The 27,509-nt window shown below is 44.3% G+C and overlaps 1 protein-coding gene across 3 annotated transcripts in view; it reads right to left on the minus strand.

The window, feature by feature from the left end:
• The window catches only part of ERG (ETS transcription factor ERG), a 314,770-nt gene that overhangs the window by 113,239 nt on the left and 174,022 nt on the right, over nucleotides 1-27,509 (minus strand). Inside the window, exon 1 of one of the 3 annotated variants that reach the window (XM_019964238.2) lies at nucleotides 20,345-20,498. The exons of the other annotated variants lie outside the window; for them this stretch is intronic. Coding sequence (XP_019819797.1) covers nucleotides 20,345-20,362 — 18 coding nt within the window. The 5' untranslated portion in view covers nucleotides 20,363-20,498. Of the gene's footprint in view, nucleotides 1-20,344; nucleotides 20,499-27,509 lie in introns of those variants that run through there. 3 annotated transcript variants of the gene reach the window in all.

Here is a 27,509-nt window from a genome sequence, read left to right on the forward strand (position 1 = left end):
TCTCTTTTCAACCTTACGGACTGAAGCCCACCGGGCTCCTCTGCCCATGAAATGCTCCAGGCAAGGATACTGGAGTGGGTTGCCATGTCCTTCTCCAGGGGATCTTCCCAACCCAGGGATCGACCCCAAGTCTCTTACATCTCCTGCACCGGCAGGGGGGTGCTTTACCATGAGTGCCACCTGGGAAGCCCAACCTCTCCACTAGTGTGACTGTAACTCAGACTTTTTTTTAAGTGAAAAAGAAAAGGAAAAAAGGAAAAGATTCACTTAGCATGTTCTAAGTAAACGTATCTCCCCCAAGATTTTCATCCAGTTTTCATGTGACCAAAGACAGCTCTCAGAATAGTTCACCCTAACAGGGCATCCTATCTCTCCTTTGAACCAAGTTTCTCTTTTTTCCAGAAGGTAGGTCACAAGTGCCAGGCCTCAGGGTTGGGTCTGCATGTACCCAGCAAGGCTGTACCTCCAGGGTGTATCTCGCTCCAGCTGGTCTCTAGTAACAGCATGAGAGAGGGACACGGTAGAGGGTACACGTCATACAAGGAAGTCACTGCAAGGAGGACAAAACGTCCTGGCCTCAGGGTCTTGCCTTCAGGCTTTGCACTTACTTGCTTCACACATTGCCTTCACCTGCCATGAGTGGGTAAGATCACAGGGCAGGAGGAGTGAGGAAAGCAAGCACACCAACTCCTGCATTGCAGGGATGCAGACCATCCCTGTATTTGCAGCCAAGTTGATGCCAGCAGAGGATCCCATTGTCCAATTCTCCCAGCCACCCTGGGAGCTTCTGGCAAGGTGGAGATGGGCTACAGCTACAGTCACTTGAGCTGGTCAGCTTTTCAGCCCGGAGTAACCACTCTGTGTACTTGAAGTAGACCAGGTCACACACTAACAGCATGACCTAAGTCTCCCAATTGGTCTTGATTTAAATTCTCATTTCTTTCCCAAGAAAATATTGCAAGAGCCTTCAATGTCCATGATAAGATGAAGCTCAGTTTCACTTAGGGTCAGATCCATTTCATATGATGTAACAGCAGGATATTCAGAGGGTAGATCTTGCTTCTGGTTCCAAATCCTTTACGTGTATAACCTCAGCAGATAGACAGAAGACAGAAAAGAAACCATAGCACCTGAGAGTCAGCTTATGATGCCATTTTATGTCTTAGAGGAGGGCAGGTTCAACTCAAGGACATATGACAAAAGCCACATGAATCATTTTTTTCTAAGATGCAAACAGCACACTCATCCATCAGTCTAGACTGGATAGGCAGGATGAGGGTGACTGGCTAACTCAGTGCCCACGTGACGCTGATGGCTGGCGTGGGCTGCCCTAACCTTGGCACATTTCTTGACATTTACCAAGTAAAACGATGAGATCAGGGAAACCACAACTTCAAACCCGGTATCTTGTGAAACTGAAACAGAGTAAACACTTGCCTGACAGTGATTTTTGTTTTGATCATCAGACTTGATTGAACCACGGGGCGATTGACATCCATGCTGTGGAGTCGTATATTTTTTTCAGTGAAACAAATTGCATTTACCCATTCCAAACTGGTATGGACACTTGACTGATTCCTACCTAAGCATGAATGTAAGAATCCCAGCGCTTCAGTTGTAGGCTTTACCACTGAGTAAACCTCTCCTGGTAGGCAGGCAACGTGCAGAAGAGAAGATCCACCTTGAAACCTGATTTGTCGCCTTCCTACCTAAAGAGTGGCCCCCAAACCCGCCTGAACTTCATAATGTGATCTTATTGGGAAATAGGATCTTTCCAGATATAAGTAAGGATACAGATGAGATTGGACTCGATTAGCAAAGACCCTAAATCCAAGGAGACCAAGAAGTACAGACAGAGACTCAAATAAGGTGATGTCAAGACAGAGGCAGAGATGAACGTGACATAGCTATATTTCCAGGAAGGTAAGGATTGTGGACGACCGCCCAGAGCTGGATCAGAGGCATGGAATGGATTCTTTCACAGAGCTCTCAGAACCAGCCCTGGGACATCTTGATTTTGGACTTCAGGTCTCCTAAACTCCAAGACAATACATTTCTGTATTTTAAACCCTTGCTGCTGCTGCTGCTAAGTCGCTTCAGTTGTGTCCGACTCTGTGCGACCCCATAGACGGCAGCCCACTAGGCTCCTCCGTCCCTGGGATACTCCAGGCAAGAACACTGAAGTGGGTTGCCATTTCCTCCTCCAATGCATGAAAGTGAAAAGTGAAAGTGAAGGTGCTCAGTCGTGTCCGACTCTTAGCGACCCCATGGACCGTGGCCCACCAGGCTCCTCCGTCCATGGGATTTTCCAGGCAAGAGTCCCTAGTTTGTGGTTATTTCCATGGAAACCCTAGAACACTAACACACTACATGTAGATACTGTTTTTAACAAACTTTTTGCCATTTCAAGGTGTTACACCGCCCATTAATTGCCTTATAGGGTTAGGACAGCTTCCAAAAGGGCTTCAAGGTTAACTCCCAGCTTGCAGCAACCAGACAGCTTAAATTTTTCAGAACAAAATTACTTTTGCAAAATTTTCCATATAAACTCCTTTGTCTGACCATGCCCTGATTTTCATGCTTGGGAAAATGTGTCTCTTGTACCACTTGCGGGGAAAATGTCTGATTTACATTTTAATTCAAGTCTTGATGATACGGGGGGCAGGGCGTGTTTTAACAAACATCTTTAAATCTCTCAATATTTGTTTGAAAAGAAAGTTACAAGTTGAAGAAAAAAAAAAAAAACAGAAAAAATTTAATTTAATTAGGTAAATTAAAACCTAATTTCTTTAGTATGTTTTTCCAGCCAACATTTATGGGCAAATTTGTCAAGTTATGATAGAAGTAGAGTGATTTCCAATGCTGTGTTAGTGTCAGATGCACAGCAAAGTGATTCAGTTGTACATGTATACATACACCTACTATTCTTTTTCAGATTCTTTTCCATTACAAGATATTGAATATAGTTCCCCAAGCAACAGATTAGATCTTTGTTGTTTATCTTTGCTGTTTTATCTGTTTTATATACGCTGTGCTGTGCTTAGCTGCTCAGTCATGTGCGACCCTTTGTGACCCATAAACTGTAGCCCGCCAGGCTTCTCTGTCCATGGGATTCTCCAGGCAAGAACACTGGAGTGGGTTGTCATTTCCTACTCCAGGGCATCTTCCCAACTCAGGGATCAAACCTGCGCCTCCTGTGTCTCCTGCTTTGGCAGGCGGATTCTTTACCGCTGAGCCACCTGGGAAGCCACGTGATATATACTCTTTTACAAGCAAAATCCTAGTTCTCTTTGGCATTCCTTTCAATTATCCTAAAGACAATGAGGAATTTCCTGACCCAATGGATAAATGGGTTGAGAAACACTGGACTCCTCACTGGTCAATCAAGTTTCTTCCAACATTCTGAACTTCAAAATAAAAGCTGTTTCCTTCTCTTCAACTCCTTCAAAACTAGACTGTAGTGTTTGCTAGGACAGAGACCAAGCCAGACCTCTTCTAATCATGTAAACTGCCAAAGACATGCTGCCCTCATGGAAGGATTTTAGCACCCCCTTGGTCATTTATTCTTGTGTTCATTCATTCAGCAAATATTTATGAGTCAGTACTTTATGTGCTAGACAGTCGAGAAACAGCAGTGAGCCAAATTCTTAAGATGAAAAAATTACTAGGTTGGAAGTTCATTTTAAAAATCTTACCAAGATAACCAAATTCTGTACGTTCTAGGAAAGATCAAATTTTCTTTGGCTTACATATAATACTTGGACCTGTAAAGCTCATCACATTAAGAATACATTAGCTAAACTTGAAATTTCAGTATGGAATCCAACTTTATTACCTGGCTTAGATAAACTGGTTGTTAATTGGTATTAAAGTTAATCTTTCTCGTAAAGCAGATTATCTTGCAATTGAATACAAAGAACTTATTAGCTATTTATGAAAATTTTCCCCACATCATATCCATTGCACAGGTCAAGTATATAATAATTACAGTACTGGAAGAACTACCTGACTCATCAATGAATATGGAAACCCTTAGTATGAACCGTCGTAGCTCAGTTGGTTAAGAATCTACCTGCAGTGCAGGAGACCCGGGTTCGATCTCTGGGTCAGGCAAGATCCCCTGGAGAAAGAAATGGCAACCCACTCCAGTATTCTCGCTTGGAAAATCTCATGGACACAGGAGTCTGGTGGGCGGCAGTCCATGGGGTCGCAAGGAGTCAGGCACGATTGAGCAATAACACTTAAAACACTTAGTATGAACTGTACATAGGAAATCAGAACACCTGTTTAAGGAATCAAGTTACAGCTTCAACGAAATCTCTAAAGAGTAACTGTAGTTAACAGAAGAAGAAAAACAAATGGTGCCCATCCTAATCCATTAAACACAACTTTCTACGACTGTGTGCCCAGGAGGGGTATTTGCCCAGTAGATTGTAAGAACTGAACATGTAGATGAGCTGGTGCAAACCTTGGAGAGACACCAGTAGGTGCTGCCGCTCAGCAAAAGTGAAATTGCTGCTTGGTTTTGCCTTAATCAGACCAGCGTCATGTAACAAAATGCAGGATCTGGGAACTGTATTTCTGCTTCCAGTTTTCACTTGGAAGCACCTCCAACCATGCCCCGGAACAGACACATGCATTTAAAGGACATATGCTCACAAATATTCAAAATCCCACTATGTCCTGGGCAACCCACATAATCTTCCCACCTTCCCAAGCCCAAGAAGGTTCCTTAAGATAATACACGCTTATTGTCTAACATCAGGCATTCAAACTGGATACAGGAGTATGCAAGGCATTGGTCCCAAGACATAGTAATAATGTTGTCTTCTGATCAAGAGGTACAACTTGTTTCCTAACCTCTAGGAGGCAATTAACACAATGCTTTGTATTCGGATCAGACTCTTTGGGACGCTATGGACTGTAGCCTGCTAGGTTCCTCTGCCCATGGGGTTTCCTAGGCAAGAATACTGCAGTGCGTTGCCATTTCCTTCTTCCGGGGCTCTTCCTGACCCAGGAATCAAACCCTCATCTCCTACATCTCCTGCATTGGCCAGCTGACTCTTTACAACTGAGCCACCAGGGAAGCCAATAACTGCTCACTGAATTAAATGAATTAATCCTCTATGGCGTTATCACCTCACTAATTAATGCACGCATTCATGCATTTATCATCCAGGCAGATATTCATTTACTTATTCAACAGACATTATTACCAGGCACAGTCCGCACAGATAAAAGATTACACGGCACCAGCCATGTAACTTAGGGTACAGAGGGCCAAACTTTAACAAGCAGAGTTTGAGGGTTTCTGTTCTTCAGTGAGGTTCCATAGATTCCTAATCATGAACACCAACTGGCAATTCAGTAGATGTCTGCTGCTGCTGCTGCTGCTAAGTCGCTTCAGTCATGTCCAACTCTGTGCGACCCCATAGACGGCAGCCCACCAGGCTTCCCCGTCCCTGGGATTCTCCAAGCAAGAACACTGGAGTGGGTTGCCATTTCCTTCTCCAATCAGTAGATGTCTACTTTCCTCTAAAGAATGTCAGCCAAAGCAGTCGGTTTTGAAAGAGCACTGGACTCCTTTCACACTAGGACCACTCCAGAGACCAGCTGTGGCCCCTCACTACAGAAACACTCATTCATTCAACCATTCGTTCACTGGCACAGGCCAGAGGAAAGGAGAGGGAGGAGACAGTAGCATCTTATAGCCCTCCAGCGTGGTTTTCTCTTTGGATCCTCAAAACTACTGAACTTCTGAGTTCAGCTGCTGAAAGATTGGTTAATATTTTGCTTGTACTCCTAAATGGACTGACAACAGTGACTCTATTATATTTATTCTACTGTCCTCAAAGGAATGGTATGAGAAAGAAACCGATAACAGGGAGGGAAGTACTTTCACCTCTTCAGAAGAAGCTACAAATATTCAAAGATGAACAGCACAAACATAATCAAGAACTGATTACTTCAAACAAAGCAAGATACAACAGTACACTAAATAATAAGAATGAGACTAGGATTAATAACCAAAAAGAGCTCACACCGATTTGCACACAAAACACACCGTTCAAACACAAGCTAAGCTACTGTAGTCGTGTCTGACTCTTTGTGACTCCATGGACTGTAGCCCGCCAGGCCCCTCTGTCCATGGGGATTCTCCAGGCAAGAATACTGGAGTGAGTTGCCATGCCCTCCTCCAGGGGAATCTTCCTGACCCAGGGATTGAACCCACATCTCTTAGTCTCCAGGGCTGGCGGGCGGGTTCTTGACCACTAGCGCCACCTGAGAAGCATGACCGTATTAAGCTGTTGGATCCTTGCACCAGCACCAAGAAGGGTGTTTCCAGCACTGCGGAATCCACTCTACAGATACGGAAACTGAGGCACAGGAACGTGGTGTGCCCTTGCTACGGCATACTGGAACAACGGTGTGCCCCGGCCGTCTGGCTCTGCTTTGTAATAAGACACTGGGTCCTCAGGAAGGGATATGGGGCTTTAACCTCTAGGAGGGGATTCAGCTGCTAATCCTCTTTTCTTCACTAACCTGGATAAAAGAGGGAGGGTAAAAAGGACTATTTAAATGAGTTTAATTTCTCCAATTCGTTATTAGTTTTAAAGAATATGTCTGTGTGCATGGAAAAAAGACAAAAGAAGACAAAAAAGAAAAAAAATCTTCAAAAGACCCCTGATGCATAACAGCAGGTCTTCCCTGGTGGCTCAGATAGTAAAGAATCTGCCTGCAATGGGGGAAACCCAGGTTCGATCCCTGGGTCAGGAAGATTCCTCTGGAGAAACAAATGGGAACCCACTCCGGTATTCTTGCCTGGAGAAGCCCATGGACAGAGGAGCCTGGCGGGCTACAGTCCGTGAGGTCACACAGAGTTGGACATGACTGATGCGATGAATTTAACTTCCTTTTCTAAACTCCTCCAGTGATTGCTTTGGAAATGGGGAAAAAGAACGAAGGCTTTTATCATTATTGTGTTGTTTAAAAGATATGTTATGCAGTGGGTCTATTACACCTGTATTCAGGCTGAAGAAAGCAAAAGAGAACCAACCGCCACTGTCAGGCAGGCAGTGGTGACTGTCAGAGAGGAGGTGAAGGATGAGTCTACCAGCTCTGCACCAGCACCACACAACCACGATTCCCATGGTGCCGGAACCAACACAGACTCAGGAGCTCGGAGAAGTCATTTTGTAAAAAATAAGCAGAAGTGGCAGGGAGGCAGCAACTGGAAGGAAACACATTGGGAGATGCATCTGGGAGTTTCACTAAAAGGCAACAAAACTTCACAGTGAGGGTGGAGGGGGAACAAATGCAGAGGAAGAAAGATCTTCAGACAGGAGGTTCCTGAGACAGTAACCACGTCGTCCAACAAGATGAGCAAAAGCACACAAACAAGGGGGTCTCGAAAAGAAAAATATCACTGGGGGCAATTTCACGTCAATCCCAGCAAAATATGAGTATTGAGTGACTGTGTGAATAAAATCACTGGAGTACGCTGAGCACCAAAGAACTGATGCTTTTGAACTGTGGTGTTGCAGAAGACTCTTGAGAGTCCCCTGGACTGCAAGGAGATCCAACCAGTCCATCCTAAAGGAAATCAGTCCTGAATATTCATTGGAAGGACTGATGTTGAAGCTGAAACTCCAATACTTTGGCCACCTTATGCGAAGAACTGACTCATTGGAAAAGACCCTGATGCTTGGAAAGATTGAAGGTGGGAGGAGAAGGGGACGACAGAGGATGAGGTGGTTGGATGGCATCACTGACTCAATGGACAAGAGTTTGAGTAAACTCGGGGAGTTGGTGATGGACAGGGAGGCCTGGTGTGCTGCAGTCCATGGGGTCGCAAAGAGTCGGACACGACTGAGTGACTGAACTGAACTGAACTGAACGGAACTGATGTTCATATACTGGCATCTTCATGAAACTGGACTACATGTAACCACGTCTCGCAGCTTCTCAAAGTCATCAGACAAAGTCTCTGCCTCTCCCTGGACAGACACAAACATCTACGGAATACACACTGGACGCAGACTCTACTGGACACTGTCCTCTTGTCCATTTCAACCCAGGGCTCACAGGCCCCTTCTGATCATCCAAGGAGGCACTGCAGCATGAATGGACCCAACAGTTAACAGCAGCTCGGTTTTCTGATGACTTCGGAGCCCTGCAGGAGATCAGGGTGGAGCTGCGGGTTTCCAAGCTTGAAGTGTGTAAACAGCACTCTCTGGGGTTTTGCCAAGGCTCGAGCTGAGTGGCTTTCAGGTGTTTATTTTGTCTAGTTTATTGTTCAGTGTTTCTGTTTGTTGACTTGATATATTTTTTCCCCCGCAAAGGGGCCAAGCTACAGGCACATATCCTGTAGGTGGAAAATGGATGATTCCCTATTGTTCAGTGTTTGTGTGTTGTGGTTTTATTTGCTTTGGTTCAAAGGACCTAAACAATGCATTCACTGGAATTTAGTAACTGGTGTCAATTCAGCACAGAGGACAATCTGTGCGCTGAGATTTCTGAACCCAAATCGGGTGATCTCTGCTTGACTGAAGAAAGAGGAATCTAAAATGACGTTTACATCTAAATATCCACCCAAAATAAAACTTCCAATTGAATCTCAAAGAGGCTTATTTGTCAACAAATACAAATACAGACTCATGGACTCATAGCCTGAGAGGACAAACTTACAGTTGCTGGGGGGTAGGGAGCGTTAGAGGGTTTGGGATGGACATGTACACACCGCTATTTTTAAAATGGATAACCAACCAGGACCTACTGCATAGCACAGGGAACTCTGCTCAGTGTTTTGTGGCAGCCTGGATGGGACAGGAGTCTGGGGGGAGAATGGATACATGTGGATGACTGAGTCCCTTGCTACTCACCTGAAGTTATCATAACATTGTTAATTGGCTGTACTCCAATACAAAATAAAAGGTTAAAAAAAAAAAACAGACTCATGCATCATAATCTATAATTTCAAGGGGACCCAAGACCCCACAGAGCAGGAGTCCTACTCATAGAAATGTCTAACCTAGCTACACACCTCTTTGTAAAATCCGGGCAACAGACAAGACCAAGGATGAGAAGAAGGGCCTAAAGCCATCACCTTGGAAACATCACATTTTCGCCCACTTCACGACACTGGATTCTGACCACAAACCTGCAGCAAGAGGCTCACCCCTCCATGGAGGAGAGAGAATGCACAACACCCACGCCTTCACAGAGGAAGTTTCCATCCGGAGCTCTTTCTGCGTCGCTGAGTCTCTGGTTGGGCTGGCTATCTGTGTAGGAAGTGGACGCAGGAAGTATCTGTCTACAAACCCTTTATCCTCAAGGTAATTGCCACAGCAGCATTTTACTGTTTACCAAAGCAGTAAACATGCGATCTAAAAAAAGATGTTTTCCATCTCCAAAGAACAAGGCTTAAAAAAATATATATGTATGTGTGTGTTTATTTCATAACCAGCTTCTTATCAAAACCGCTGACAATAAGACCGTGTTCCCAAGAGCCAGGGAGTCGGTGGGAACAGCCTTGGGGGTAGAACAGAAGCTTCACTCTCAGGGAGCCCCCCAAAACACAGCCTGGTTTTCTTCCCTGAGATGCTACTCTAGCAAAGTCGATTTTATTTCTCTTCTTCCAGGCTTAACACAGGCTGAAGAGAGTCAGGGTCTTTGGCTGAACAGGTAAAATCAACAAGACTTTCCATGTTAACTCAAACTGGCAGGATGGATAACCCATAAAGTCATGTGTAAAACAGATAACTAGTGGGAATTCTGCTTTATAGCACAGGGAGCTGAGCTCGGGGCTCTCTGATGACCCAGAGGCGTGGAGCAGGGGGTGAAGCAGGAGGGAGGGTCAAGAGAAGAGAGGATATGTAAACATATAGCTGATTCCCGCCTGGAGAGTTCCATGGACAGAGGGGCCTGGCAAGCTACAGTCCATGGGGTCGCAAAGAGTCAGACACGACTGAGCGATTAACACTTTCACTAACACTTTCATAGCTGATCCACTTTGCTGTGCACAGCAAGTAACGCAACATCGTCAAGCAATTATGCACAATTAAAAACAGAATGACAGACATAACATCTTCAAAAATTAAAATGTCACTTGTATTTGACATTGGGCCACATTCTTCTTTTACACGCATGCTAAATTGCTTCAGTCGTGTCCGACTCTGCAGCCCATGGCCTGTAGCCCACCAGGCTCCTCTGTCCATGGGATTCTCCAGACAAGAAAACTGGAGAGGGTTACCATTTCCTCCTGCAGGGGATCTTCCCAACCCAGTGAGGTAGGCAGGATCCTTACCACTAGTGCCACCTGGGAAGCCCTCTTATTTTATATGTGGATATGAATATGCTTCTAGCGCTAGGAGGTCACATAAGAAGAAGTTAAAGGCAGAACTCAAATGTGGACACACGGCTGCGGCTTTTGATCACCTGGTCAACCGTGTCTCTATTTGTTTACCCCGGATGAAAAGCTTGAGAGCCTGCACTGTCCCAGGTTTCCTGGGATGACAGACAAGCCTGGGTAAATGGAAGCAGGTCCAGGGAGAACCCCTGAGCACTGAAGATGTTTTGGGGGGAGGTCCTCTCCACGGTTACTGCTTAATGTTTTAAAAAGCACCTGTTGGGTTGTTAACAAGAGCAGAGAGGAAGAAAGAGGACAGAAGGAGCGTTGAGTGTGAGATGGACTGAGAGAAGCAGAGGGCAGCAAGACCCCCGAGCAGGGGTCTCCAGGGCCAGTCAGACACACAGAGGCTCCGGCCGCCTCCACAGCAAGCGCCTCCTGGCATCGTTTTAGGTCCCGCTCCGATACAAAGTACTGGGAATAACTGAACGCCCACTGCCCTGGAAGAGTCTTTATTTCTTAATCAAATGAAAAGAACACATGCATCAGAGGAAAACTGGCCACATTAAGAAAAAAAAAAAAGAATTCACTACCTGTTATAAATTGGAAAACAAAAAAATCTTTATGGATTTCCTGAGTTTGGTCCTAGAAGGAAAACTGATGTGACTCTAGTGAAGAATGAAACTAGCTAACAAGCAGTAGGGGCCTCAAGGACCATTCCAGCTCGGTTCATCTCCGCAGGAGCCCTGTGAAGTGAAAAGCCTGGTGGCTCCCTCTGACGGAGGGAGGCACCCAGAGGAGGTGAGGGGAGGGACCTGTCCAGGGAGAAACGCCCAGAGCCCACTCCTGTGCTCCCGAGAAGGGGCGGACTCCGGGCCAGGCGCCTTCCCTGTGGAGGCCCCGCAGCGCCCCCCCAGGCCGGCCTCTCTCCACTTCCCTCGCCAGCCTTCACAGCGATGCCTCCCTTTCCTTGTCCGCGCGATAAGACCAATCCTTTCCCCACAGAGTCTATTTTAAGAATGAAGAAATGAGAGTATCAGGGGCCTCCCTGGGCGTAAGATAAGCACGGGTCGGCTCCATTCACCTTCACGCCGCTGACGCTCCTGTGAACAGAAGGTGACACCTCCTGACAACACAGATCCCAGGGGGACTTCGCAGTATAAAACCACATAGTAATTTATATATATATAAAATTTATATATTTTTTTAACTTGGAGCAACGTCTTGGGAAATCTACCTCACGTTGAGACATAAACTAATTATGTTGACAAATTCTCAAGTGTTGTTTCAACAGCTTCCTCTTCCTCAAAGGTGAGCATCGCACGCCTCCAGTTAACTTGAAAAACTAAAACTCAACAGGGTCCAATGGGATTCAGAGGGACTAGGATGGTGAAGCTGCTACTGGCCTAGGATTTGAATTAATGAACTTGGGGGCCTGTGGAGGGAGGTGGTTGGGAGGGAAAGCTCTTCGGTTTTGGACTCTATTTCTATCCTTGTTAAATGGAAAAAAAAAATTTGATGTGCTATCCTATAATTTTATAACAGGAGGAGAGATGTTAAATCTTCAAGGTTGAATGATTTAAAAGCCATTGTGTTAAGACTCAGGAGTGCAAATTCTTTGCAGGATGTACTAGAAATGCTCTTTGTTTTACACTCCAGAAACTGACATGCATTGTCTTGAACAAAGTCACTTGAAGTAACAGCCCTGATGTTCATGTTATGATTGGATTATGATGTGGCTTTAAAAATAAATAATTTCGCTTGGCCTTGGCATTTCTTTTCTAAATGTCTCAGCACTTATCTGTGCTGAACAGCAGATTACGTTTTTTTCTTCCCAGAGTCCAATTCCATGAACTCCCCTATGGAAAGACTTGGTAAGGCCTGATGGAAAACTCAGGAGACGCAGGCGAGGAAGTTGATACTTGGGGTGAGGAAACGATCTGGAATCTGGAACCACGGCCCGTTGGATGTCGCCAAATATGGAAAGAATTCTTGTCACCAAGCACAGAATTGGGTGTTAAGAGTTTTAGCTCTTGGATTTGCTAGTCCTTTATCTTAATCAGCCAACAAGAGCATAATAACTGTCGCCTAAGGGGTTTTCTCACTCAAGACTGGTAACATAAATGAGTCAACTATGGTAATTTTCATTATTTAACGTATATCCTTTTTTTCTCTTTCTTTTTTATTTTTAAATTTTATGAAAGTGTGATATATTTACAGGAGACATATCACTATATCCTTTCATATATTGTGTTTTTTTCCTGCAAAGTAATTTAACGTTAAGAGCTAAGGCAAATACTAGGGGAAAAAAAAAAAGATCATATGGTGATAAATAGAGGGGAAACAGATTTGTGTGCCTGGAGCACGTTTCCCAGCCTCTCTCTAATCCTCCATCCTTATCTGGACAAAAAGCACCAGGATGCAGGCTGCAGTGAGCATCTCATGAGATAATGTGAGCGCCCAGCATAGCTGTCATAAGGATGATATTAATCTGGATTATGAATTCCAGATACAACACCTACCTTTGAAAAACTCTTTTTTAACTTTTTATTTTATATCAGAGTATAGCTGATGAATGTTGTGGTAGTTTCAGAAGGACAGTGGAGGGACTCAGCCATACATATAAATGTATCCATTCTCACCCAAACCCCACTCCCATCCAGGCTGCCGCATAACACTGAACAGAGTTCCCTGTGCTACACAGTAGATCCTTGTTGGTTATCCGTAATATAGAAGTGGGTACATATCCACCCCACACTCCCTAACGATCCCTTCCCCCATTCTTCTCCCCTGACAAGCATAATTTAAGTGTCTTTTCTATGCTTTTTTCAACACAAATTCTATTTAATTTGTATTTAAACTAGGAAAAATATCTTTATAGCAATACATCTATTTAAAATCTGCAACAATGATTATCTTCCTGATACTTTAACTCTCTCTTTACGACCTTAAAGGATTTTAATCAATATTTATTTTTTCAACGAACATTGACTGAACCCCTACAAAAAAAGAGATGGGCAGACAGATCACAAAAAGAAGGTTCTGTGGTTTACATAGGTAGACACAGAGTCACACTCCCAAACACAAGCAGAGCTGGGAGGCATGCTGGCAAGAGAGAAAATGAGGCAGGAGAGAGGAGACAGAATGAGGAATGATCTTTGGCTTTATACGACACACCTCAGCTGCGTGCGACAGGGAAGGAAAGCGTGAACAAGAAGAAGACCCAGAGGTCACAGGGGCCATTGCTTGAAACAGGTTCACAGCAAAAGAAGTGTGATGAAACACCCTTATTACTGGAATTAAAATGAGATTCCATTTTTGCCTGTTACAATGGCAAAGCTTCAAAGAGCGAAATATTCAGAGTTGTTCTGAGTGCAGTGGAAATAGTCTCATATATGACCATAAGTGGGAACTGGCACAACCCTTTTAGAGAATGAAGTGGTCATTTTTTAACAACTGTGGCAGAGCCTTTAAATACACACACACACACACACACACACACACACACACACACACACACATATATATATATACACATATACACACATATCACTTGGTCCAATAAGTCCTTTTCTAAGCACTAATAGTAATAAAATAAATTTTAAAAAATTATATAGAGGGTGCATTGCAATGTAAGTAGTGAAAAACTGAAAGCAATATTATTTCCTACAATAGGATGGGTCAGGAAATTCCCCTGGAGAAGGAATAGGCTACCTACTCCAGTATTCTCGGGCTTCCCTGGTGGCTCAGACAGTAAAGAATCCACCTGCCAAGCAGGAGATCTGGGTTCAATCCCTGGGTTGGGGAGATCCCCTGAAGGAGGTTATGACAGCCCACTCCAGTGCTCTTGCCTGGAGAACCCCCATGGACACAGAAGCCTGGCAGGCTGCAATGCACGGGGTCACATAGGAGCTGGACATGACTGAGTGACTAAGCACGCAGCACACGGCAGGATACTGGTTATACAAACCATAATACTTATTTTAGATGGAATATAACTAAGCATACAAATTACACTTTCCAAAAGATGTTTGTGCCGTGGGGAAATGTGTGTCAAACAACGTTCACTGAGAGAAGCAGGACGGTCAGGGAGACGGAAGGACAGACAGAAACAGAGTAGGAAGACACACCGAATGCTGGGGATCTTCCCTGGCTGGCTGGGCCCAGGAGCGATTTATACTGATTTTGCAACGATTCCTTTTTTCATTTTCTCTATAGTGAAGCTGTTTTATGACCGTAATTTGCACAAAACAAGACATGCGTTTTTCAAAATAAATGAAAATAATTTAAGGGAAACAACAATGGAAGGATGCAACGATCAGAAGCGAGAGGCTCTGCAGGCCTCCGCCCTCCTCAGCCACGGAGCAAACAGCCTCCACCCTCAGAGCAGGACTAACTCAAGCCTCTGAACAGCCAGGCCGTGAGGGACCCCCGGACGTTCTCTCTGCCCTGGTGTTTGGAACCTGCCTGGTTGCACCCTTATATCCAAGGACTCCTAGAGCTCCCCTGGCCTGTCTCCTCCGGCTCCCATGTGCCCTTCCCTGCCTGGGAGGCTGGAACAGTGACCTGTGGAAGCGACCCGCCCTTTTCCTTGTCTTGGTGGGCCTCTGGAGTTCACAACTGGAGCCGGGCAATGGGGTACACAGACTTCAGAGCAGCGCCAGAAAGACAAGGCAAGTTCACCAGCAAAGCTGAGACGTAGATCACCTCATAGCATCTGCCTGAGCAGTTACTGGAGCTCTGCTGTCCTGGACTCACATCAGAACAGGCATTAGGATTCCACGTTACAATCCCACCTTACAGGGGAGGAAGCGGAGCTCAGGGCCCTGGCGCAGGGTCACGGGACTGGGAGGGACTCAAAGGCAGGGGTGTCTGTGGCCACAAAGCATCAGAAACCTCAGGGGCAATCTGACAGAGTCCCCAGTGAAGAGAAGAGCTGTTCCCCATGCATTTGGGGTCCCCGATGCATTTGAGGCCGTCCCTTAGCCCAAGAAAAGATCCCGCCGGAGCGGACGTGCCCTCACCACTGGGAAGGCCTGAAGACAGTCTTGGTCAGGCCCTCTTCTCGGAAGGTCTTACAGTCAGAGAAGCTCTCATCCTGGCTTTCCCACAGCCTCTTGTACTGTGATGCTCTTCCGTGCCAGCTGTTAGAGCAATCCATCTGCCAAGTTACTGGGGTGCCAAGGGGTCCAAGACGTACAGCTTTGGGTCTCTCCTTCCTACATAAGGAGCCTTACTCTGGAGGTCTAAACACAGAAGTCATCTTTTCCTGAAAGTACCGGGGATGCTGTTTCACTTATTTATTTTATTCGTATTTGTACGAACAGTTTTTCAACTTTCCTGGTGGCTCAGATGGTAAAGAACCTGCCTGCAACGTAGGAGACCCGGGTTCAATCCCAGGGTTGGGAAGATCCCTTGGAGAAGGGAATGGTTATTACCCACTCCAGTATTCTTGCCTGGAGAATCCCCATGGACAAAGAAGCCTGGTGGGGCTACAGTCCATGGGGTCACAAAGAGTCAGACATGACTGAGCAACTAACACACACACACATGGTTTTTTAAGAGATATAAACAAGTGTATGTATGTGTGTAAGGGGGGGGGAGAGATTTAAACAAAGATCAGTTTTGTAAAAAAAAAAAAAAAAAGAAAGAATCACTTTAAAGAAAAGATGGATAATTAAGAAATGGTTCGGGAGACTGAACAACAACAAAGAAACGGTGCAGACTTCCAGAATGTTCTCTGAGAGCACTGCAGTCCCCCATAAAGGGGATCATGAGAAGAATAACCCCCAAATTCTATCCTTTCCAATTCCCTTTCCCATGGCCACTGAGGCAGCATGCCCAGGAGGGCAAACAGTGTCCTGAGCCACGCACGGACACGAGCACAAGTCATTTTAAGATTGTTCAGTCATTGTTAAGTCATGTCTGACTCTTTGCGACCCCGTGGACTGCAAGCACGCCAGGCTCCCCCGTCCTCTACCACCTCCTGGAGTTTGTTTAAACTCATGTCCATTCAGCTGGTGACGCCATCCAACCAGCTCTTTTTAAGATCACGGCCGGTAATTCTACTTTCAGGCCAGTGCTCTGGGAATACAACCTTGACTTAGTGGGGCAGCAGTATTTTACTTTCTAATACTTCCATTGTCACTGACTGCTAAAGTAGCAAGAGATAAAACAATTCAAATTTCACTTAAGCCAATGAACTGTTGAAAAGTCAGATGCCCCAGGGCTGTTCAACTCCTTCGTCATATCCCTCAAAATACTATATATGAAGGAGACCAGCTTCCTTCGTATGACCCCGAGGTTTTACACAAGTTTGCTTCACACCTGATAGCAAATACTCAGCAAATGCCTGCTCTGCGCAAGGCACAAAATACATCGAAGAAGTTTTATGCTTTTAAACTTTCCTTTTTCTTTTTTTAACTGAAGTACAGTTGATGCACACTATTGTAAGTTACTAGAGTACAATATAGTGATTCCCAATGTTTAAAGGTTCTATTACATTTCCAGGGCTTCCCAGGTGGCTCAGTGGTAAAGAATTCTGCCTGCCAATGTAGAAGACTCAGTCCTTGGGAAGATCCCCTGAAGAAGGGAATGACAACCCACTCCAGGATCCTTGCCTGGAGAATCCCATGGGCAGACGAGCCAGGTGGGCTACAGTCCATGGGGTCGCAAAAGAAACCAGACATGACTGAGCAACTACACACCAACTCCATCCGCAGTTATTAGAAAATACTGGCTATAACCCTAGGGGTATGCACATGGCCTTGTAGTTTGTTTTATGTGGAATAGCTTACCCTCTTCACAGCGCTCCTCTGGCACCCCTCCCCTCCTTTCCCCATTGGGAACCATCAGTTTGCTCTCTCCGCCTGTGAGTTTGCTTTTTCGCTTGTTCCTGTCGTTACCTTCACTAGTCTGTTGCATTCTTTAGAGTCCACATACAAGTGATACCACAGTGATCATCCAAACCCCCAACTTCTGTCAAATCAAAGAAAGGAACTTCTGGAAACAACTCACAGGGACAGGAGTCGCCTTCTCCCTCCACAAGCCTTGCTAGGAACTTTCCATCTCCTGTCTGGTTCCAAGATGCTCTCCACTCACAGCTGAAACTGGGCCCCTAGTTGCCACACGGGTGATAAAGGAAAGCCCCCACAACTCCTCCTGAAAGACTAAAGACCTTTACACTCTAGGATCGGGGGCTGTAACCTGTGGCTCCCTGGACCACCCAAGGACAGAAGTAGATTACAATAGAATTGCTTCCCCTGTCACTCTGTGTATGGCCTTTCCTGCACTTAAAAGCATTATCCTGAGAAGCCACTGCAGGCTTCATTGGACTCCCCAGTGGCCCAAGACATAACAAAGGATCAGCAAAGTCTTTGGGAGACTGGATTAAAAAATCCTAACTGAAGCAAAATCAAGTTCCAAGGCTAACAACTAGCTCCTTGGAGTCAGTAAGCAAAGGCAGTGCTGTCTTGTAGAGAAGGCAGGAAGGGGGTGTTAAGGACCCCCAGTATTGTCAGGTGGCTCAGAAGCCCTGGAAGCACCAAAACTGACTGAGGAATTGCATGTAAGGGCTTCAGTTTTGATGCTTCTATACGTTTCTATTAGAGCTCTTAATCTGATCTTAAAATTCCCGGACCTTTAAGCAGAAATGGATACATTCACATAAACTCCCAAAATTCTTTTAAAATTCCCATGGAAACACTCTGTTCCCATTTCCAAAATATGAAGGGAAAGTGGGGCTGAGGATCATAAAGACAGGACACAAACACTGAGCTTTTCAAAGTGCCTCATAGGGTCTTATTCAAGAACAAAAAAATAAAAAAGAAATCCACTCAGACACAGAGGAACAACTTCAATTCTGTGCATCTGATACCTGATCAACTAATTGGTTTTATTTACTGAAACAACAAAAAGCAGAGAGCATTTGGGACTGGCGATTGCCCATACGACAAACTGTTTCCTAATTCCAACAGACAGCCACGGCCGTAATGTTCCCTATGCTAATTTGAGCTTTGCGCTAACATAATTAAAACTGTAGTCAACAGACTCGGGCCGCCTTTTTTCCACTCTATAAACAAGTCTGTAAAATCATCTCATTACTTTACCCAGGAAGCCTAGCAGAACATGTCTTAAAGGAAGTTACCTATAAAGAGGGTCTATTTTATTTTAACAGAGAATTAAAAAGGGTCCACTCGAAGTCATTTTGAAAGTTTACTTAAGCTATAGACAATATAAAGAGAATGCAGTGTAATCAAACGTTAAAATAAGCAGAATGTCCTGGATAAGTGTAACTGTTGCCAAAATTCATTGTGAAAAATCACAAAGACATTGAAGCTTTGAAAATATCTTCATCTCTTAGAAATGTATACTTTAAACAATCACACATTTGTATTGTATGCAAAACACACCCCACACTCTAAAAGATGGACTGTTACTTCAATGTCCTTTGATACACTGATTTTCTGAAACACACACATAACTGTACCCAATCTATTCAAAATTTACAAAGAACATTAGACTCAGCTGCTATGAAATATGGACATGAAAAAGGGTGAAAATAAGAATTAAAAAGGTAGCATTTGAGGTTATAAAATCAAACAATTTCTGCTCATATTGCTGAAAGTAGAGCATGTCAAACCCTAGATCTTAAGATTTCTTTCTACATCATTATATTTCAGGAGACTTTCAATCCTTATAGCCAAAGAAAGAAAAATCTTTATAAAATTAAAGTCTTTGAATCATACATTGATGATTAATTTTTCATATATAATTGACCATACCTTGAAAAACGAAACATATCTTGAGAAATAAAGACTGAACAGAACTTCTGAAACACAGTGTATACAGTAAGTATTAATTAAATCCTCTCACACACGCATTTCAAATTCCAAATCAAGAAGGATTTTTAAACATTGTCATGGTCCAATTCTGAGCAACCTCCATATTCATGAGCTTTCCAATTAACTATAACCCTTGATGAAAACACAGCCAAATGCTTTTCACCTTCATGCAGCGAAACTAAAGACACACAACCAAGAAAACTTTCTTTTTCCTCTTTTCAGTATCTGATTTTGCTGCTCATTTTTTTTCTCATTTCTACACATGTCACCAATCTGGCCTTGAAAATACTGTTAACAGGCCACTTCGTGGACTCTCATGCTGCCGACTAAGCGTCCAATTGGCTTCACCACCAGGAATGAGGCCACATTTGTATTTTCACCTCCACAGATTCACCTTCACCTTCATCTCTCTATGCTACTTACCAGAAACGTCTGCAAGAAAAACAACACATCAGACCACACGCCCCAGCGCACAAAGAACAGACAGGCAGTTCCCACAAGGCAACCATCACGGGGAAGACAGTCTACTCACAGTGCTCCGAGAAGTAGGTACTTTATTAAAGATAAATACATAACCGAACACACCGAATTACCACCATGCGAGTTATGAGAACGCCCCGCGCTCAGCCTGAAGGTTCCACAAAATCAAGGCAACACTGGCAGGTCCCATGACCGACAGACAGCCACTTGCTTCACTTCCACAGGGACCGGCTGGCATCCCTGACGCTATGGAGGCCTTCGAGAACATCCGAAAGTTCAACATTTCCAAGCCCATCTTTTCCTCCGACCCTGCCCTCCAACCTCGCCAAGTCCATTGCCTTCCAGCGGAGGCACCTCCGGGCACCGCTACAGACAGTTAAAAGAATAGGAAAATTCGGACGCGTGCTGAAAAGCTTTTGCAAAAGTCATCCACAGCCCTCAACCGTGAATTTAGAAACCCCAACTTTTTTCTGAGTTTGAAGTTTTTAAGCCTTGCGGATGGTTGGAGTAGGAAAAAGGAAATTTACTAGGCAGTGCAAAGGAAATCTTGTTGTCCTCTATTGTGGTAGTGGGGGTGTTGCCCAATGCTAACTTATCTGCCTTGATAAAGGAAACCAAAGAAAAAAGTAACAAGCACAAGATTTGGTCAAACGAAAAGGACCCCTCTCCTTACCTTAATAGTGCTGGCCATAATGCAATCAAGTTTATTGATCGTTAATAAATGTTAATAATAATTATTGCTTCTCTCTGACCAGAAAGTAGTTTTGATGAGGTTGTTTAGAGCGGATGAGATTGTGCTAAGTCTGGGAAATGAAGTCAGCCAATGGCAGGAAGAGGTTTCTATTGGTCCTGGCTGCCCAGCCCGAAGAAACAGGATATTTGGGAGTGGAGAGATAAGAGACCCTGAAAACAATGTTGTTTTTCTTGATGATATGCAGCCAGGAGATTTTTTTTTTTAATTAAAAAAAAAAAAAAAGACATCAATTGCCTGGCCTGGGATGGCCACAGCAGGTGTGACCCGGTGTGCCGCCGTGTGACACGCCGCTCGGGGAGGGCAGAATACAGATGTGGCGGGACTCCGCATGCCTTCACGTGGGCGGCGAGCACCCAGGGCCCCTGGGCATGGAGGGCGCCCTGCAGCAGCGGGGCAGGCCTCCTGGGCCCACGTCTCCCCGGATCCACCGCGTGCCCGGGACACGGGACCTGCGGCTGCTGGCCCCACAGTCCCTGCTCCATCCTCCCCAGAGGCAACTCTGCAGGTGGTGCTTATTTCTTGCTAATAGGAGAGGATGTTTAATCATAGGATGCTTAATAACAGTCATTCTTTCGCCTGCTGATTTTTAAGCTTCGTTGGTTCAGCATCTCAGAGTCAATGTTCCAGAGTAGTTTCGTTTTCTCCTTCCAAACATAGAGAATTGCTATTGCCTCCATAATAAACCAGGCTTCCCTGGTGGCTCAGCAGTCAAGAACCTGCCTGTCAATGCAGGAGATGTAGGAAATGCAGGTTCGATTCCTGGGTCGGGAAGATCCCCTTGGAGCAGGGCATGGCAACCCACTCCAGTATCCTTGCCTGGAGAATCCCATGGACAGAGGAGCCTGGCGGGCTACAGGCCATGGGGTTACAAAGAGTCAGAAACGACTAAACACAAGAAATTGGTTGAAAAGTGCAAAGCCTCTAGGGTGAGAGTGACTAAGAAAATAAAGAAGAAAATAAACCTGTCAAATGGTCGTTTTCAAATGTTTACTTAAAACCCAAAGAACTTAAACAATAACACATGTTTTCTAGCTGAAAATATCAAACTGACCCCACCCTGACAAGTGTCCAGGCTGCAGACAGCAGACCCTGAGAGAACCCCTGGCTACAGAGGGATGCCATATCCTCATTAAGTGTTTTAAAATCCGAACTGCAAGTTCAGGGCCACACGTCTGTTTTCCACTCGGAGGAAGTGCAGCTAACGCAGGCCTGAACATTCCTTAGAGGGTTTCAGGCCTTTTAATTACTCACTTGCAGGAAATTACTTGTTCTCTGGAAGAAACAACATTTTGCTTTGAATGGAGCCACACGAAAGCTGGGCCAGAAAAGAGGTGTGGTCTCCAGAGGGGACCCACAGAACACAATAGCCCCAACCCTGAGTCATCCCGCAGCGCGAGGTCTCAGAGGCCGACGGTCACTGAGCTGACTTCACACAGACTTCAGGCCTGCCTGTGTCAGAGCTCCAGAAATGAGCCCGCGTGCCTACAGATTTTACTGATCCCACGATTTCCCCCTTGGCTTAGAACAGCAGGAGAAGGGAACCCGAGGAGGAGGAGGGATGGGAGGAGGGAGAAGGAAAGAAAGGAAAAGGGAGGGATGGGGAGAAGGAGGGGAAGGAAGAAAGAAGGAAGGAAAAGAAAGAAAAAGAGAGAAGGGGAAGCAAGAAAGAATGAAGGAGAAGAAAGAAAGCAGCAGCAAAGAGAAGGTGTAAGAAGTTTCATTCAGTGTAAAAATCAGACCCTGACCAGTGCTCAGCATCTGCATTTCGAGGGGACGCTGATTTCCGCTCTTTTCATCTCCAAACAATAAATGAGATGGCAGGCTGATTAAAATTGTGTTTCCCCTAAAATTTCAAAGTACTGAGTTGTTTTATCTGGGCAGCTTCCACAAGGATTCAGGAGCACTGGGGGGGAAAAAACGCTCTTTCGGCTCCACTGAGATTCTTGTTTTTTACTCTGCTAAGAAGCATCCATTTTTAAATGTGAATGGTGGCACCCTAATCAGCAGAATTCTATTATGGATTTTCCAAAGAGCAGCCTTAAGTAGGGTGCCCACTGTGCTTAAAAAAACCAAAAAAGCCAGGGAAGAAAGTTCTGCCTGGCCCCATGTCACCCCTGCCCCACTGCAGCCTGGGTTCTAGCCCAGCCCTGGTTCCCTGCAGCAGGAAAGCAGCAGCATTTTTATGGAGATCTAATTCTTCCTTGAGGGGTCTTGCCCTGAACTCCTTGGTTCTTGTCTAACTCAATCAAAGAGTGAACAGTGAAAATGTCTAAATCTTCATTCAGGAATAACGTCAAACTTCAAATGCCACAGGATATCATGTATGTGAGGAATATAAAATATGACACGCCCATAATGCTCACGTTAATTTTTAAAAAAGAAATAAAATATGACACAAATGAAGCTATGGAGGAAACAGAAACAGGCCTCCAGGCACACAGAGGAGATCTGTGGTTGCCAAGGGGGCGGTGGGGGCGGGAGAGGGATGACTGGGTGTCTGGAGTTCGCAAATGCAGCCTTGCAAACTATTATATATAAAAATGGATAAACAGCAAGGTCCTACTGTGCAGCACCGGGAACTATACTCACTGCCCCGTGATAAACCCTCATGGAAAAGAATACGAGAAAGAATCTATCTATGTATAACCGAGTCACTTTGCTGGACAGCAGAAATGAACACGACATCGTAAATCAACTTTACACCCATGACATTTTAAGAAAACGAAATAATGTCAAACTTAGAGAAAAGCTACAACGTAACTTAAAGAACTTCTAATATCCTTTTTACCAGCTCCTCCAGCTTTAGTAATTTATATCTGCTTTGCTCTCTCCCTCTCTTGCATATATATATACATATATATATATATATATACAGATTTTATTATTTAATAAAATTTTATTAGACTAATGTATTTGCTTGGAACTTACATACAGAAAACCCAGTGACACTCTTTGATCTAGTTCCTGAAGATTCCACCCATAAGTTTCCTTTTGTCTTATTTTAAAAATGCATATACTATAGAAAATGATGGAACAAAAATCCCATTTTGAGATAATGAGCTATAAATTCAGTTACAAAATTAAAACAGCAGATCTTCCTCATTTCTAAGGACAAAAGTTGACTGATTCCTGTTATCTTCCAAGAGAATTATTCTGGATGTCTAAAACAGCATAATAGCATCCCAGCCCAGGATTCTCTATTTAATGCAAAATTCTTAGGGGGAAAAAAAAGGGAACTTCAATTGACTTTTGACAGCATAAGGCATATCTATGAATTAGAATATAGTAATACAGAAACCATTTCCCAAACATTATTCTAGGCGGAAGTCATCTAAAGACAGATGTATCACTTGGTGCTCCCATTGCTGCTGCTGCTGCTAAGTTGCTTCAGTCGTGTCCGACTCTGTGTGACCCCAGAGAAGGCAGCCCACCAGGTTCCCCCATCCCTGGGATTCTCCAGGCAAGAATACTGGAGTGGGTTGCCATTTCCTGCTCCAATGCATGGAAGTGAAAAGTGAAAGTGAAGTTGCTCAGTCATCTCCGACTCTTAGCAACACCATGGACTGCAGCCCACCAGGCTCCTCTGTCCATGGGATTTTTCCAGGCAAAAGTACTGGAGTCGGGTGCCATCGCCTTCTCCGACGCTCCCATTACACACACCCAAGCCTCTGCCACCAAACGGACTCAACATGAGATCACTCGGCAGCCTAAGGACTGAGCTGCCTTCCAGTGCGACACCACTGCTTCTTCAAGAAAGCCACCCTGCGGTCACTGTGCAGGCCTCTTTCAGGGACAATCTTAGGGAGCCTCCGTATGGGTCATCCTTCCACGAATCTCTCAAGCCAGGGTCATCTTCTGCCCTGCTTGGTTCACAGTAAGCACCGTGGTGGCACGCTGAGGCTCCCCCAGCATCCATGTGAATAAACTGCACACTTCCACTCTGTATTTATCCATCATGGACGCACTGACCATAAAGTTACCAAAACCTTTCATCAGCCTGTTCGTATCCTGCGTGTCCGGACTCTTTGCAACCACATGGACTGTAGCCCACCAGGTTCCTCTGTCCACGGGATACTCTAGGCAAGAACACTAGACTGTGTTGCTGCTTCCTACTCCAGGGGATCTTCCCAACTCAGGGATCAAACCCACGTTTCCTGCATCTCCTACATTGGCAGGCAGATTCTTTACCACCTTGCCACCTGGGAAGCCCATTCATATCCTACTCCAAATGAAAAAGGAAAGAGTGTAAAATAGAACCTACAATTACCGTAACTATAAAAGGAGCACTGCCATTTATTACCCTAAAACCACATCTTCCCATTTTCTAAAGAGTCATCAAATTCCCATCCTTGTTCTCCTACAAACTTCTCTGCGTGGGATCTACACGGGAAGGTCAAGGGTTGAGAACACTTGGAGCAAGGGCAACACAGTTCTGAAAATGACGTATGAGCGTAGCAAGGAGATGACGAGCCAGAATCTTAGTTGGAGACGAAACAGAAGACTCACTCATGACTGACAGCTTGATCCCCGTATTCGACATCCATACCATGACAGACTTATCGTTACTGGAAATACTGCAGGAAAACGATGCAGAAGATGAATACTTAGTGATACAGAAAATTACAGTACGGTGTCTGGTAAGTTAAAAGTCAGGTTATAATGGAGAATTATATCACAGACTCACTTTGTTAAAAATAAAAAGGCCAAGTAGAAACATCAGTAGGCCACATACAATAGTAATAGAGGATCTTTCATTTTTTTGTTTTTCCTCCTTTCCTTTTTGGTTTACCTATATTTTCAAAACAGTTATAATAATTTCAAAAAAAAACAGATAAACAAGTAAATAATAAAACAGAATGAAGGTTGCTCAACTATTCTATAAAAATGCAGAATATATTGCTTTGTATGTTTAGCAAGTCAATACCATGAAAAAACAAGGTGAGGAACACGAGAGAAAAGTTCTAGATTAAATGGAATTTAAGACGCTCAAAGCCCAAATCTAAATTCTGGTCTACAATTAGATACTGGTATCAACAAATTTGACGTCGAAGACTTTTCTGGAGCTGCCAGATAAATTCGAATATATGATGATTGCTGCATCATATTACAGAATTTATTAACTATTTACATTAAAAGCTTTAATAATGCTTTGTAGAAAAACTGCCTTACTATTTACAGCTGCATTCTGAAGTACTGAAGATGAAAAGTCAGTAACTTATGCAACTTATGTAAAATCATGAAAAATAACAATGTGAATATGACAAAATTATACAATAGCCAAACCTCAATCATAACTTATATGAGTGTTCATTGTACTATTTGCTCTATTCCTTGAGTTACAAAATTTTTATAATATAGTGCTAAATAAGAAGTTCTAATAGATTTCTTTCTTTAAAAATGTTACAATAAACATAAGTTACACTGTAGTAAGAAACCTACGTAAGCAACATGCAACGTTCAATTTCTTTTGTAAATATCTGTATAACATGTAGCACAGGATATCCGTTTGTCAAACTCTATACATGTGTGGACCAAAATTATTTTATAGACTTCCACAAAAATAGGGTAGGGCTTCCCAGGTAGCTCATACAGTAAAGAATCCATCTGCAATGCAGGAGACCTGAGTTCACTCCCCGGGTCAGGAAGAGCCCTGGAGAAGGAAAGGGCAACCCACTCCAGTATCCATGTCTGGAAAATCCTCACGGTCAGAAGACCCTGGTGGGCTACAGTCCATGGGGTCGCAAAGAGTCTGACACGACTGAGCGACCAACACTACACAGATCAGCTGGTAAAGAATCCGCCCGCAAACTGGGAGATCTGGGTTTGATCCTTGGGTTGGGAAGATTCCCTGGAGAAGGGAAAGGCTACGCACTCTAGTATTCTTGTCTGAGAAATCCCAGGGACAGAGGCTACAGTCCATGGGGTCGCAAAAGAATCGGACAAGACTTAGCGACTAAAAAATAACAAGTATAAAGTAGCTTTCTGATTCATTTCAGTAAGGAAACCAAATCAGACACTTGTGTGCTTTGTGACGGTCATCTCTCCAGCTTTACTCCCTCCAGTCAGTGAGTGCCTTGTCCATGCCTGGCGCTCCGGTGGGCGCTAAGGAACAAAGACGACAGGACTTGATCCAGCGCCTGGGTTCTCAGCGTTCAGGAAGCCTCTGTTCAGCGACTCAAATTCCTCATACACAGAGCTTGGGATCAATCCATAAAACAGACTCTTTATGGACAAAACAATAGGACCAAAGTGCCGAATATTTATTGTTCCTAGGATGACACATGAACCTTAAAATGTATAATATTTGGATTATTCAAGAGAGCCCGGCAAGAAGGATGTCCCACGGATTTTTGGCAGGGACATGCCTGAGATTGTAGATAAGGATCAGTCCTCTGGAGCAGCCCCCACAATGGAAAACTACATCATTCAGTGGAACTTTTCCGTCTCTATCAATTGGAGGATTTGCCTGAGAACACAGGCAGCATAAGGCACTCTTAGCCCCAAGGTCACCCATCATCTACTCGGCAAGGACCACTTTTCCATTTGAAGCAGACCTCACGAGTACAGTTTCATTAGGTAAGACGGTATGTGGCATGCCCTCCAGCCACACATGAAGAAATAATCCAATTTCCATTTAAATAACTAATGTTTCAACAGGTTTCTCTAAGTGGTTAATGCATTCTTTAGCGTCTTGGTGGATTTGAACTAATCTAAACCAAGGAAATTGTTATCACACAGTAAATCCTCAACTTCTCAACACCAGGCTGCAATTTCCTTCATTTTGAAGCATGTGTCAAGTTCAGTTCTTTAGGCCCAGATGGAGCAATGATTTCAGTGGACACGATTTCACAAGCATCACCTATATCCTCACGTTTTGCCAACTTTGCCTCTTACCCAATGGTTCTAAAAATGCCAGAGTATTAAAACCCGTACCAGGAACCCTAAATGTGTCAATTTAATACTTAAGGCTGAAAAACATTTTTTTTAAATTTTATATTGGTGTATAGTTCAGGTGCACAGCAGAGCGACTCAGCCACACACAGACGTGCATCCATTCTCCCCCAGACCCGCCCCCATCCAGGCT

The sequence above is a fragment of the Bos indicus genome, chromosome 1, assembly GCF_029378745.1.
Source record: "Bos indicus isolate NIAB-ARS_2022 breed Sahiwal x Tharparkar chromosome 1, NIAB-ARS_B.indTharparkar_mat_pri_1.0, whole genome shotgun sequence".
In the NCBI taxonomy this organism is placed as follows: Eukaryota; Metazoa; Chordata; class Mammalia; order Artiodactyla; family Bovidae; genus Bos; species Bos indicus.